The sequence below is a fragment of the Sinocyclocheilus anshuiensis genome, unplaced genomic scaffold (assembly GCF_001515605.1).
Source record: "Sinocyclocheilus anshuiensis isolate Anshui unplaced genomic scaffold, SAMN03320099.WGS_v1.1 scaffold1237, whole genome shotgun sequence".
In the NCBI taxonomy this organism is placed as follows: Eukaryota; Metazoa; Chordata; class Actinopteri; order Cypriniformes; family Cyprinidae; genus Sinocyclocheilus; species Sinocyclocheilus anshuiensis.
Genome location: NW_015553581.1, coordinates 1,523,691 through 1,538,717, shown reverse-complemented (window position 1 = coordinate 1,538,717; position 15,027 = coordinate 1,523,691). Strand labels below are relative to the sequence as shown.

The window sequence follows — 15,027 nt, the reverse complement described above, 5'->3', positions numbered from 1 at the left end:
GTTCCGCCAAGACCAAATACATTAACATTGTCATATCCATCACCATGCTAAAATGTTCAGAGAGTTGTCATGATGGAAATAATACAAAAGTATCACTGACCTAAAGATAAAAAATTCTGTCATTATTTGCTTACTCTCATGTATTTCCAAGCCCTTGCTGTATTTTTGGATAATTATCACATAGCCAATTTTCATGTAACCGTTCATAGTGACCACATCTGTCAAGCGCCGACCAATTTGGGGTGCGCCTGGATGTTTGTAGAGGCCCCCTAGTGGGCCCTGGCAGCCTGGTTAAGGCAAAACATGTATCCTCATGTGTTATTTTGTGCACTAGGTACTGGGTCTCTTGTGGTCACCAATGTCCAGCCTGCAGTGTACCAGCCACAGGCGGTGCCTGAACACCCCACTGAGGGATCCTGTCTGACAGACGCAGGTGTTTCCTACACCCTGGGCATGCGCTGGATCAAGACCCAGGGCAGCAAACAGATGTTGTGTACCTGCTTGGGGAACGGTGTCAGCTGTGAAGAGCCAGGTTAGTGTCTTGATTTATCACGTTTATGTCATTGTTGATAAAATGATCTGTGTTCATTTAAATTGAATGCTGTGCTTGTATGTGTCACGTGTGTGTGCAGAGAGCCAGTTCCAGGTGTATGGTGGGAGCTCAGGTGGCCAGCCGTGTGTGTTTCCTTTTGTGTTCATGGGGAAAACGTTCTACTCCTGCACGTCTGAGGGACGCAGTGATGGGCAGCTCTGGTGCAGCACCTCATCCGACTTTGAGAAAGACTACAAGTACTCCTTCTGTACCAGCAATAATGGTAAGTTTATATACATTCCTGAAAAAGCTTGTGGTCAGTAAAACTTTTTAATGTTTCTGAGGTCTCTTATGCTCACCAAAGCTGTTTTTATTTGATAAAAAATACAGTAAAAGCAGTTAAATAAAAAAATCCTGTTATGGCAAAACTGAATTCAAGTCTCACGATCCTTCAAAAAGCATTATAATATGCTGATTTTGTTTTCAAGAAACATTTCTTATCATTTTCAATGTTGAAAACAGTTTAATATTTTAATAATTTTCAGGATTCTTTGTTGAAAAGAAAGTTTAAAACAACAGCATTTATAATCCACATTTTTGCAACATTATAAATGCTTTTGCTGTCACTTTTGGTCACTTAGTAGTATTATTCTAAAATATCTGATTCAAAATAGATATATAGCATGATTTTCTTATAAATCCATGTATAGCATAAAACTCTTCAGATATCTACATTTTTGTATCAGTTTTTTTAAATGTACAGTCTTGTATTGCGCTTTAGTGGTTAAAGCTCAAGGCTGGTTATTGAAATATTGTTGGTTTGAGCCCTGAAAGAGTTATACTCTCATCACAGTTATACTCTTGAGCAAGGCACTTAACTCCAAACCCTTTGGTGACTGTTCCTGTCATAAATTTATTGGAAGTTGAAACTTTTCCTTGAAACTGCTACTGTTTTTCACTGGTAAATATCTTCATTTTTAGTTATGGTCACAACCAGAGGGGGAAATTCCAATGGTGCACTCTGTCACTTCCCATACCTTTACAATGGCCGTAACTACACCGACTGCACCGCTGACGGCAGGAGAGATGGCATGAAATGGTGCGGCACAACTTATAACAATGACCGAGAGCAGCGGTTTGGCTTCTGTCCCATGGCAGGTAAGTGCCAGCTTTACACTAGCAATAAATGTTGGAGCCAGAGAGAAAGAGAGGGTAACATGTTAGGACTTGACAGGAGCTTGGAGCATAGGAAGATGGAGAATTCTAATGTAATGAAAGCACTTTAGCCCTCTAACGGTCCTGGATCTTAATAACGTGCCTTGAGCACATCATTTTATCTTAAACTTCTCTTAAACATCGCATTCCAGGCCCCATTCTTTTCCTTACTTTGGGCATATTAGCAAACAGACTGAATAGATAAGTGTCATTACATGCGTCTCACAGCTTTTTCAATCACCTTGTGCTCTGTATGGGAGGTGATCTGATAATAGTTAAGATGGGGATGTTAACTATGTGAAAAAAAAGTTCACTCAGCACATATTCAGCCATATTTACATAAACACCTCCTTCTGACTGAGCTTTGATGGGTTTCTCTATCACCAGGGTGCCAGTTAGAGCCAAGCAAATCCTAGGGAGTTTATTGATAGTGGTGAGATTCAGTGACCTGACATAGATTGAAACCAGAGCTGCTCTTTGTGTTGCCCCATAGTGTTTGTTTTGTAGGGGGCAGAGATACTGGTCTCGACACAGGAACAATTATCAAGCATCAACAGTTTTGGTTTTCAGTACAAGTAATATCTTGATTTGTAGGTTTTACTTACTGTACTGAATGTTAAAAACGAATGTTCGAAGCTTCAGCTATTGTTTAAGCACACATTTCTGTGATAGCCGTGGCCCCTCGGCTGTGCGGGACTGCAGACAGAGGGGAGGTTGGCTTTGGACCAGTGTCTGGTTGGCAGTGGAGCATATACATCTGGCTGGTCTCCAGGGTCGGCTGTGTAACCTCCTCCACTCTAAACCTTGTAGAGATTTCCTCGCTCTCATCCCCTTTTATTTACCAGATACACCAATCAGAGATATCCCAGGCTGATTATGAGGAACTGCCTTGAGCTTTTTGGATCTATGGTCATTAGGATTGAGTTGTAGCTGTTTGACCCTAATTGACCCCCAAATTACTTAACTGATTAATTATACTGATCTCTTTAGGCCATTAAAAACAATTCCGTTAACTGGATTGGGTTTTTCGCCCTCAAACAAATTTTTTACTCTGATGTTGTAGAGCTACTTTTTGCTGAATTAAGTTTGTTTCCTAATTTTATGAACTTTCACTATTATTGAACTCAACTGAATCAACACTGAACTGATTGACTTAAATAATGAAACTTCTTCTGAGCCGCTTTTTAGTTAAATTGATTTAATGAACTTTGCAATGTTGACACTGTCACTGAACTCAACTGAATCAACATTGAGCTAAATTGAACTGAATAGACACAATTGCCTTTCAAGATCTGCTTCACAGTTGAAATTGTATTTGTTTCATAATTCAAGAACTTTGCATCATTAATACTGTTATTTTCTTGTTTATTACTGTGAAGCTACTTTGAAACAATCTGTATTGTATAAGGCACTATATTAATATATACTGTATATAGTTGCTAAGTTCCCATTGATCCATTGTTGCTCCTGCTGTACCATGCTTATTCTTGTTCTTTGAAGGATTTAGAGGGTTGCAATTTGGAAGTTCTCAAGTGCCCCCAAAACAGATCTATGCTCATCTCATTGGCTGAACAACCTTGAAGTTTGGTTATCTTTTTCAGGACAGTTCAGGATAATTTAGAAGTTTGTGAGCAATGTCAACATCGCAGGAGCTACAAGTGAATGATTAAATATATGTCTGCTGTTTACTGATGTAAGTGTTAATGATGAACGGTTTTCATCAGCTCATGAGGAGGTGTGTACCACTGGTGAGGGTGTGATGTATCGTGTGGGAGATCAATGGGACAGACGCCATGATGTTCTGGGTCACATGATGCGCTGTACATGTGTGGGCAGTGGCCGTGGAGAATGGAGCTGCATCGCCTACTCGCAACTCAAAGGTGAGAGTTGTCATTTCTCTCTCCCATTTGTAATGGATGAAGTTATGCATCCTTGTGTAAATGTACATATATGTCTTTTCATCTTCAGACCAGTGCATTGTGGATAATTTGACCTACGAAGTAAATCAGACTTTTACTAAACAGCATGACGAAGGCTACATGATGAACTGCACCTGTTTCGGTCAAGGCCGTGGACGCTGGAAGTGTGATGCTATCGGTGAGCCAGCCACTTCTAGGATTTCATCAATTAGAAGTGAAATGAGACATTTGCCTTCATTTGCTAAATTGAACATTTCTTGAAACAATTAGAGTGTCTTTTCCTCCAAATTGGAGCCTTAGGATCAGCAGTTTTAGCCTTGTTCCCTATAAATGACCGAACTAATGATTGGATAATGACCGTGTTACTCCGATTTCCATTTCCAGATCAGTGCCAGGAGCCAGAGACTAGAGTGTTCTATCAGATTGGAGAGTCCTGGGACAAACCCATTCAGGGAATCCACTACAGATGTTACTGCTATGGAAATGGCATCGGAGAGTTGAGCTGCGAGCCTCAGCAGTCTTTCTCTAGTGAGTAAACAACATCTTTTATGGGGCACATGTTCCCTCTCTCGTGCACACACACACACACACACACACACACACACACACAGAGTATGTGGGTCACGCTGTGTACTGCTATAAGTAGTCTTGTGGGCATGGGTGGGGAGAGGTTTGGAAGTCAAAGGCTTCCAGATATTTACTGAGAGCAATAGTGCCGTTTGCCGTTTCTCCCAGGTGTTTTGTTGGAGTGGCGATTAGGGTTCGCTCTTCCTTGTGATCTTTTCTTTTACAACTTTCAACAAATGCTCGTCCTCTAGGAGCGTTTGAAATCAAGGATGTTGGTTTTAAGATGCACTCATCCACACCTTGATTTGGGTGGGCCCATGCCTTGTGTTTGCCGTCTGTTCTTTTGAAGTTCTGTGGATGGAGAAAAGCACACCCAATCAACACAGCTGTCTCAATCACCCCCTACAGCCCTTTTGGCACTGTTTGTTTGTCTTTGAGTTTCTTTCGTCCTGTGATAGGAATATGTTTGAAATTCAACCAAACTTGTTACTTTTTCTGCTTGGACAGCATCTGTAAAGTCATTTAGTAATTATGCAGTTTCCACTGTTAATGGTTGCCTCAAGCCTCCAAACTTTTGTAGAGGAAAACTGACAAGTAGGGCTGGACAGTATGATGGTAGATATGTCAATTGGTGGAGATTCTACTACTTAAAAAAATCCAAGATTAAATGGAAAACTATAGCATAGTTTTCCAATGTAGACTGCTTTGTTGATTATAATAGGAGTGATTTAATTTTGATGTGTTGCGCCATGCTAAGCCTGGTGTTTATTTATTAATGACTTGAAATATTGGCTCATCAAGTTCTATTTATAATATGTTATTGTTTTAATTCCTATTGTGACATTATGTAAAGTTGTTTCTGTACGGTGTTATTTGTTGGTTTGTTTTTCCTGTGAGACACTTACATTTTTTTGAAGAATTTAAATCACTAGAATGTTGGAAAATTACGTGATCTTTTATAGGCTGCATTTATTTAAAAATTATTTTTACAATATTACAATTTAAATAACTATTTTCTATTTGAATATATTTTAAAATGTAATTTATTCCTGTGATGGCAAAGCTGATTTTTAAGCAGCCATTACTCCAGTCTTCAGTGTCACATGATCCTTTAGAAATCATTCTAATATCTGATTTTGTGCTGAAGAATCATTTCTTATTAGTATCAATGTTTTGCTGGTTATTATTTTTGTGGAAACCATAAAGCATTTTTCTGGATTCTTTGATGAATAAAAAGTTTAAAAGAAGAGCGTTTATTTGAAATAGAACTTTTTTGTAACATTGTAAGTATATTTACGGTCTCTTTGGATCATTGAACAATCTTTCTGACTATACTATTTTGAACATTAGTTATACAATCTGATATAAACTAAAAATAAAAATATTAAAAAAATATTTTATACTGCTACTGTGATATAAAATTCCATACAATTTTGGTCATATCGCCCATCCCTAATGACAACTACAGTGTGTTGTTGTTTTTAATCCAATTCTTTTTAGCCCAAAACAAATTTGTGAATTACTTGTATTTATACAGAACCACAAATCTCCACAACGAGATCCGACGAGGATCTGCATTAATAAAGTTTTCCCTTTTTGTAAGAGCTTGTTGGGGTCAGAAGTGATCCCTTTGCTCAGTGGGTGGAAGCAACCCCAGAGCGATATCTCTCAGTAATGGCGGCCAGCTGTGAGAAGGCTGGGTACAGTGGGGTTGAAGCTGGTGCAGGCTGGCGGAACATAATGCAGACTAAGTGAACTTTAAGTGCTTTGTACAGACTACCCTCATGGCTGTAATGGGGAAAAATGAGGGCCAGATTGAAATCAGAAGCAATTTGGGGATATGAGACTGCAAGACACTTGAAGAATAATATGTTTTAAATACAGTGTTGGGAAATTTGTTGGGCAAATAATAGATATTTACCAGTTCAGAAAAGTTGCTGGGGGTTTTAAACTGTTGTGATCGTTAAAACTGTTTGTCTGCTGAATTTAAAGATTTATAAGTCTGAGACTGTGGTGGTCCTCATGTCTGTGGTAAGAATCTCACAGGCTAGTGCTACGTTTCCCATTTCTGCGTTTCCCAAAAGGAACAGAACACAGTAACGCTACAAACATTGTTTTTCTCTTTCCTAGAACACCTCTGACAACCATAATGTATTTTTAGACCAGAAAAGATCTTCGTTTGTTCTCAAAATGCCAGTTGTGGAAACACTTTTCAAATACTCTATTTTACAGTATTAGCATGATGAGCTTACTACACTCTAAAAAATGCTGGGTTAAAAAGGGACAAACCCAGCTATTGGGTTGTTTTGACCCAGCGGTTGGGTTCAAAATATCCCAACCGCTGGGTCAAAACAACCCAATAGCTGGGTTTGTCCCTTTTTAACCCAGCGCTGGGTTATATTTAACCCAGCATTTTTTAGAGTGTAATATGATATTGTCAGATTTTTAAATATTATATTTTGCAAGTACAGGTGCTCTTGGCTGTAAATATGATTTAAATATTGAATATCTTTTATATATCTCTATCAGGTGGTCATCGTCCAGTCCAGGTGATTATATCAGAATCTGGCAACCAGCCCAACTCCCACCCCATCCAATGGAATGTGCCGGCTTCTGCTCACATCACACAGTACATACTCAGGTGGAGACCGGTGAGTCTCTTGTGACGCTGCATGTCCCCAAATTGAGTTCAGATTGTATCAGAGAGGTTATTTATCTAATAAAAATGATCAACCTACTCGTTTTTGAACAGAAAAATACCCATACCCAATGGATGGAGGTCACTATTCCAGGCCATCTGAACTCTTACACCATTGCTGGACTAAAGCCTGGAGTCACCTACGAAGGTCACCTCATCAGCATCCTGAGTTTTGGACGTAGAGAAACCACTCGCTTTGATTTCTCCACCGTGCATGGATCATGTAGGTCTTCCAACAGTACAAATGGGTCTCATTCACTAAACGTGCACGTGCATGTATTTGTGCATAAAACCACACAATTTCCAAGCATAATTAATGCTTGAATTCATCAGTTTGTGAATGGGATTAATTGCATCCAAATGTTTGGAAGTTATGGCTGCTAATTTTCCACTTTCCATCTCTTCCCTAGTGGCAACTTCTGAGGGAGAGACCACCTTGCCTCCTCCGATGGTGGACACCTCTGAGTCTGTGACTGAGATCACGTCCAGCAGTTTCGTCATCTCTTGGGTGTCTGCGTCCGACACGGTGTCTGGATTCAGGGTGGAATATGAGCTGAGTGAGGAGGGAGGGCAGACTGGACAGCCCATGGTCTTGGGTCAGTATGTGCATCACAAGTGTGGTGATTTTGTTTTAGTCAGCTGAGCTCTGCTAGCAAACCTCATTTGTCCACAATTGATTTGTAGAAGTTGAATGCGTCTATATTTATTATACCTGCTAACTTGATTATCCGTTTCCAGACCTCCCTCATACGGCCACATCCGTAAACATTAGTGAACTTCTCCCAGGAAGGAAGTACACTGTAAATGTGTATGAAGTGACAGGAGAAGGAGAACCTAACCTGATCCTTACTACTTCCCAGACCACAGGTGAACCTTTTTCTCTCTGTCTTTTTTGCTTTTTCTTGGTCTCTCTGCTTCTCCTGTCCTGTTTCTAATTCTTCAAAAACTCATGAAAGAACCATATATGACTTAATGTATTTCTAGGTGCTCTGAATATTCATTAGATAAGATGTAGCCTTGTATATTTAAATTCATCTTAATTAAAACTAAATAAAATAATACATAAAGATTAAATAGAGTCTACCTACTTATAACTAAAGTGTGTTTATGTGAGAAATTTCACTGCTGTAAAAAGTCAGTTTCTTGTTGATGTTTAATTGCCACTGACATATACTCTCACTTGCAATATTTCACATGATGATAATGTGATGGTTTTTGGCTTGTGCTTCTACAGCTCCTGATGCTCCTTCTGATCATGAAGTGAAGGAGGTGGGGGAGACCTCCATCCTCATCAGCTGGTCTAAACCCGTAGCTCCCATCACAGGTAAACACAGGCTTTTTGCCTGTGGTAAAACATACCATTATGTGACCTATACACAACTTGTATACAAAATAAATGCTAACAAGTGTATGTCTTGTTTATTTAGGTTACCGTGTGGTTTACACACCATCTGAAGAGGGAAGTTCTGGTAGCACTGAGCTGAACCTGCCTAACACATCCACATCACTGACCCTGGGTAACCTTCGTCCTGGTCTGCTCTATAACATCAGCATCTACTCAGTGGAAGAGAATCTGGAGAGTGAACCTATTTTTGTTCAGGTCACCACTGCTGGAGAACCACTGGCAGGTATGAAATTAATACAATCTCGAAAAAGGGAAATGAATAATATAATACCTAATGATAAAAAATGCTCTTTGGTGTAAAGCGTTTGAAATAATTGATGTAAAATTAAATATTAATACATATGATTAATTATCATGAGGTGACAACACAAAAAACTGTAATGTTCCTAAAATAGGCCTCTGTTTTATTAAACATAACTTTATATTTATTTTGGTTTTTGGAGTAAATTACAATCTAGATTTGTTCTTGACTGGTTTTATGAGATTCACCCTCATTTTTAGAAAAGAGATGTGTTACTTGACCTCAGATGTGTGTCAGGATACGTCTGAAGATAATAACTTCTGTTTAACAAATGGTCTGATCTCTTTAGTGCAGTGGAAACATAACATGATGTCATCAAGCCATAAATGTCTTTTATTGTTTTCTTTTGACTAGATTTAGGTGTTTTGTCTGGCAGCCCAAAGATAAGATCACATTTGAGTTGAGTCAGCTAGTCGGCGTCCAAATGCCTGTGAATCCCTTATAGGGTAATATGCCGAAAGTCTGCAGATCTTGATTTTTATGGGGACTGGCTGGGAGAAAATCTCAAAGGGCTGACTGTTTCATACTGATCTGGCAAATCAGCAAACATTGCAACTTTACAAAACTGACATTTGCCTGGTGTTTATACCCACATTGACTTTTATAGTATTCTTCTGCGTAATCTTGATGATGCAAATGCTACAAAATAGGTTCCACCAACATTTTAGCTTCACATGCAATCAGGTTTTGATGGTGAAACATTATGGCTGGTTCTAAAACAAACAGTCCGGAAAGCCTATTATTCTTTCCCTGTCAGGCCGGCTGGTCTGTCTGTAGGTTGTCTAAATTCGTTTGCTCAGATGAGCAAGCTTTACAGAATGGTAAACACATGGATTGCCATGTTTAAATGAGAGGCTACAATAAAGTTAAGCCCTTCAAAGAAAGGTCAGAATCAGGTTTTATGACTCAAGAGGTAGAAAAAGGTTTTGTTTAGGAGCAAGTGTTATGATAGCATGAAACTTTATCCATGTAGTCTGAAAGAAAAAAAAAATGTTTTCTACTCACAGAGGAAATCCCCTCTCCAACCGATCTGCAGTTCTTTGAAGTGTCTGACTCTAAGATCACAATCACTTGGACCGGACCATCCACAGTGGTGTCAGGGTACCGTGTGTCTGTGGGCGAGGTTGGTCCAGATGGGTTGGTCGAGAGAGAACTCCCCTTCCCAGTGACACAGAACGCTTATGCTGAGATCACACACCTCCAGCCTGGAACCCTCTACCGGTTCTTCATCTTTGCTCTCAAATCAGGAGAAGAGAGTGAGCCGCTGGTTGGAGAGCAAGCTACAAGTGAGAAAATGACCAAAGATTATCTCTATACTGCAAAAACTAGGCTTCTAAATCAACTTTGCATAATATATTTACAAAAAATGATACATAACATATAACAATATAACATAATCAGATTGATAATTTCACAATACTAAACATCTTGCCTAACTGTTTCTATTATTTTTGGCAGTGTGATGCATACTAACCCTGTACTTCTTTCTCTTAACAGAGCCCGACCCACCCACCGATATTCATTTCACAAACGTTACTAAAGACAGTGCTGTAATCATCTGGTCAGCTCCTAAGTCTCAAATCACAGGTTACAGACTTTTCCTGACTGTCGAGGGCTCAAACCCCAAACAGCTGCGTATTCCTGCCCGCCTGTCTCAGTACACACTCCTCAACTTGCAGCCTGATACTGAATACACTGCCACTCTGCATGCAGAAAGAGGCACTGTGCTTAGTGAGGGATCCCTTGCCACCTTCACCACATGTGAGTTACTTTTGTGTAAAAAAAAAAAGTTCCAAATATATTTGCTTGTTCTAAGCAAATCATATAAATATAGAGTGCTAAAGCAATAGTCCTGTATTTTCTGTCTTTCAGTTCAGCCCATGAGAAATGCTCCTTCCTTCAGCACTGATGTCACAGACACCTCCATCATTGTCTCCTGGACCCCTGTGCCTAAAATTGGATACAAGGTACCGTTGAAACATACCAGAGCACAGCTGTAGGCGATCACTCTTTGGTTTAATGGCCGGTGTGAGACACATGTGAAAGACACATTCTTCTCTCTCACGTTTACACACATTTCAGTCATGATCACTCACAGTGTTTAATCTCTAATTCTGCTCTGCAGTTGACCGTGAGGCCCAGCCAAGGTGGAGAAGCTCCAAAGGACATGATCTCAGAGTCTGGTAGTGTCCTCATCTCAGGTCTAACTCCTGGAGTTGAGTACAACTACAGCGTCCAGCCGGTCTTCGACGGTCTTGAGCATGGTAACCCCATCACTCGACGTGTGGTCACTCGTAAGTGTGAAGAAACAGCATTTCTCTGTCCTTATTATACTGAGCTCATTGAAGATGTGGGAGTGTCAGAGAGAAGTTTCTCACACTGTTGGTGGAGTTGTGCAGCTGTCTTATGACTGTCTGTCTCTCTGTCTACAGCTCTGTCTCCACCCACGGATCTGAACCTGGAGTCCAACCCGAACACTGGAGAGCTGACCGTTCAATGGAACGATGCTAAAATCCCAGGTTAGTACCGAGATATTCCTCATAATAGAACAAGTTCTGTTTTATATGTGCTTGTTAAACTTCAAACACAAATATACACTTCTGTTTTTCTGAAAATTTATATTTTATTTAGCATGAATACATTAAATGGATCAAAAGTGACAGTAAAGACATTTATAATATTACTATGTACTAAATATTATTATATTTTAAATAAATGCTGATCTTTTGAACTTTGTATTCATCAAAGAATCCTAAAATATGTTTAACAATTTCCACAAATATATTAAGCAGCACAATTGTTTTCAGCATTGATAATATTGAGAAATGTTTCTTGAGCAGAAAATCAGCAAATTAGAATGATTTCTGAAGGATCATGTGAGACTGAAGACTGGAGCAATGATGCTGAGAATTCAGCTGTGCTATCACATGAATAAATTACATATTAAAATATATTCAAATAGAAATCAGTTATTTTAAATTGTAATAATATTTCACAATATTAATGTTTTTACTGTGAAATAAATGCAGCTTTTGTGAGAACAAAAGACTTATTTTCAAAACAAATAAATCTTACTGATCCCAAACTTTTGAACGGTAGTGTGTATATAACCCTAACCCTAACCTAACCTAACCCTAACCCTTATTATAATCATAAATAATATATAATATATATTTATTATATATAATAGTAATTGAAATGAATAAAAGTAATGGACATTTCTACAGTGAATATACAGTGGGTACGGAAAGTATTCAGACCCCAAATGTCAACAATTCTGTGTTTTTCTGTCAATATGGGGTGCTGTGTGTACATTAATGAGGAAAAAAAATTAACTTAAATGATTTTAGCAAATGGCTGCAATATAACAAAGAGTGAAAAATTTAAGGGGGTCTGAATACTTTCCGTACCCACTGTAAATATTTTCTAGTTTCACTTAATTTCTAGTTTTTCAATTCATCAACAAGAAATTGATTTCTGAGTGAATCATTCTCGAGTTGATTGTTTTCAGTAAAATCGCTCAAACCAGTTCATAATGTTCCAAATACATTAATCCCAATGTTCCAGTCATTGCATACAAACAACTAGAAAGGTCACTGAAAAGTCATGGAAATTCATTTGGTCTAAAAAAAAAAAAATGCAGGAACACTTTGTAATGGAAGTATGTTCTGTCCTTTCTCAAATGAGCGTATTTGTTCACTACGCAAATGTACTGCTTGGTCTTCCCTTGGTAACCCTTGTTCTGTTCCCACAGACATCACGGGTTACAGAGTGACCTGCACTCCCACCAAAGGGCAACAAGGGAACTCTATAGAGGAGTTTGTGAAGGCAGGACAGAACTCATGCACGCTAGAGAATCTGAGTCCAGGAGTGGAGTACAATATCAGCGTGTTTACTGTGAAGGATGACATGGAGAGTGTTCCTGTCTCCACCACTGTGACTCCGGGTAGGTATTAGAGCTTTTTGAAACACAAATCACCCCTCACCTCAATAATTTTTTTGTCAGTAACTATGCATAAACTGGGAAAGCATGTGGATTGTAATCAGTGCAGTACTTGCTTTTAATGTCTATTGAGACATTAAATACATAGAACAGAGAGATTACTGAATACACATTGCTTTCAGAGCAATTTTCAATAAGGCATATGTTTCTGTTGTCAGCATTAATCCTAGTCAGTTGATTTCGGCAAACAGAACATAAGAGCTCAATTTCATTTCACATTTTTGGTCAGTTTATGAAAAAATGGCATATATGAATTTGTGATACTATTCTTATATCACAAATTCCTAATACTCATCTCCATGGTTCAGTATTCACAATATGAACCAAGGATCTGTTTTCCAGTCAGATGACTTATCTCTGTCTTTCTGTGTTGTGTCTATGTCTGTGTCGGGCCTCTGGTACCTTCTCTCCTCCAGATGTGCCCAAAATAACTGACCTTAGCTTCATCAACATCACTGACTCCACTATCGGCCTCAGCTGGAGTCCTCTTAACTCCACCGCCGTTACCGGCTACCGCATTACGGTGTTGGCTGCTGGGGACAGTGTCCCAATCTTTGTTGAATTTGTGGAGCCCACGACAGGCTTTTATACTGTGCACGGTCTGGAGCCTGGTATTGATTATGACATAACCGTCACCACAGTCACAGAAAACGGAGAGAGTGAACCCATCACCATCACCCAGCAAACAGGTAAGAGTTTGTGTGTGTGTGTGTGTCTAACTATACTTGTTGGGACAAAATTGCTGAACAAGGTTTCCAAGACATTAGAGACAAGTAAATCGGTAACAATTTAGAATAGGGAACACATGTTTACTATTAAGAGTTTTTCCACAATAAACTGCCAATTTGCTGCATATTAATAGTTAGTAAGGTAGTTGTTAAATTTATGTATAGGGTGGATTAAGAGATTTAAAATATGGTGATGCAGAATAAGTCATTAATATGTGCTTTATAAGTTCTAATAAACAGCCAGTATGCGAGTAATATGCATGCTAATAAGCAACTAGTTAGTAGTGGGAATTTGTCCTTAAAATAGTGTTAACAGTAAATCTGGACAGACTGTCTTTGTCTACAAACCTTTTTTTCCTCTTAAGAAGTCCTCAACAATTTAAAATAATGGTTTTCTATTTTAATCTGTTTTGAAATGTAATGTATTCCTATGATGGCAAAGCTGAATTTTCACCAGTCATTACTCCAGTCTTCAGTGTCACATGTGATTTGCTGCTCAGGAAACATTTCTTATTATCAGTGTTGAAAAAGTTGTGCTGCTTAATATTTTTGTGGCAATCAAGATTCTTTGAAATGGAAATCTTGTGTAATATTATAAATGTCTTTACTGTCACTTTTGATCAGTTTATTGCATTCTTGGTGAATAAAAATATTAATTTCTTTAAAAAAAAAAATCTTACTGACCCTAAACCTTGAATGGCAGGGTATATAAAAAAATATGGGAAAATATGGGTTAGAGTTGAATGTTAATGGGAAGTCAAAATAACGAAGTAAAAAAAAGTGGTGGTCATCACTTAAATGTAATTAATAATTTAAAGTACTATTATTTTTATTGTTTTTACATTTTCAGCTCTTGAACCTGTGAAAAATGTAATGACCTGTTGGCCTAGATGAATGTGCAGTAAATCTGTTCCTTCATACTTGTTTAACATTCTTGTTTAAGAACATTCTTGCTTCTTAAGTACATATAGCAGCCATATCCCTGTCTGAAAGCCGACTGAGGAAAGACTAGCAGCTGTGTCTTGTTTCAGAACTTTATTGTTCTTTTTCATACTCTTCCCTCACTCCTTCTATGGCTTTTTCTTCCTTACTCTCTTTTTGCTGAAGAAAACTGATGTGTAGTGGCATAAGTCTGCTGTGAAGTCTGCTTTCACATAAACAGATTCTCTGTCACACCTCTAAAGATGGTGCTCATTTTCTCACTCTTTCCTCTACCAGTGGCCTTTAAGCAAGCCATAAAACTAGAGGTTCAGTATGCTCACATCTCACTATCTGAATAAAGTGTTTGTTGAATTTGAAGTACTAAAATTACTAAAACTAAAACTGAAATAAAACTAAATTAAAGCTAAATTATCGAAACTTGTAAAACTTAAAGTCAAATGAAAACTGAACATATAAAAATAAAAGCTAATTCAAAATATTATATATATATAAATATATATATATATGTTATTAAAATAGTATATACATAATACTAAAATAAAACTTGTTGAGAGCCCTCCAAACTGTGACACTGGTAAAACATCTGTAATAATATAATGAAATATATTACACAGAAATCTTTCATCAAAAAAAAAGCAGCTTTTGACTGGAAATAAAAAGTTATTCACTTTATAAATAATAATAATAATAATTCATTACATTTATATAGCGCTTTTC

At 38.1% G+C, this 15,027-nt stretch overlaps 1 protein-coding gene across 1 annotated transcript in view; it reads left to right on the top strand.

Annotated features, from left to right (window-relative positions):
• LOC107668382 (fibronectin-like) overlaps positions 1-15,027 on the top strand; it is a 30,570-nt gene that overhangs the window by 3,078 nt on the left and 12,465 nt on the right. Inside the window, exons 7-25 of the mRNA XM_016460230.1 lie at positions 335-532; positions 633-815; positions 1,514-1,690; positions 3,472-3,627; positions 3,716-3,844; positions 4,051-4,194; positions 6,763-6,884; positions 6,986-7,154; positions 7,342-7,527; positions 7,670-7,798; positions 8,166-8,255; positions 8,359-8,559; positions 9,645-9,923; positions 10,135-10,398; positions 10,510-10,604; positions 10,763-10,931; positions 11,070-11,156; positions 12,392-12,583; positions 13,057-13,329. Coding sequence (XP_016315716.1) covers positions 335-532; positions 633-815; positions 1,514-1,690; positions 3,472-3,627; positions 3,716-3,844; positions 4,051-4,194; positions 6,763-6,884; positions 6,986-7,154; positions 7,342-7,527; positions 7,670-7,798; positions 8,166-8,255; positions 8,359-8,559; positions 9,645-9,923; positions 10,135-10,398; positions 10,510-10,604; positions 10,763-10,931; positions 11,070-11,156; positions 12,392-12,583; positions 13,057-13,329 — 3,243 coding nt within the window. The remainder of the gene's footprint in view (positions 1-334; positions 533-632; positions 816-1,513; positions 1,691-3,471; positions 3,628-3,715; positions 3,845-4,050; positions 4,195-6,762; positions 6,885-6,985; positions 7,155-7,341; positions 7,528-7,669; positions 7,799-8,165; positions 8,256-8,358; positions 8,560-9,644; positions 9,924-10,134; positions 10,399-10,509; positions 10,605-10,762; positions 10,932-11,069; positions 11,157-12,391; positions 12,584-13,056; positions 13,330-15,027) is intronic.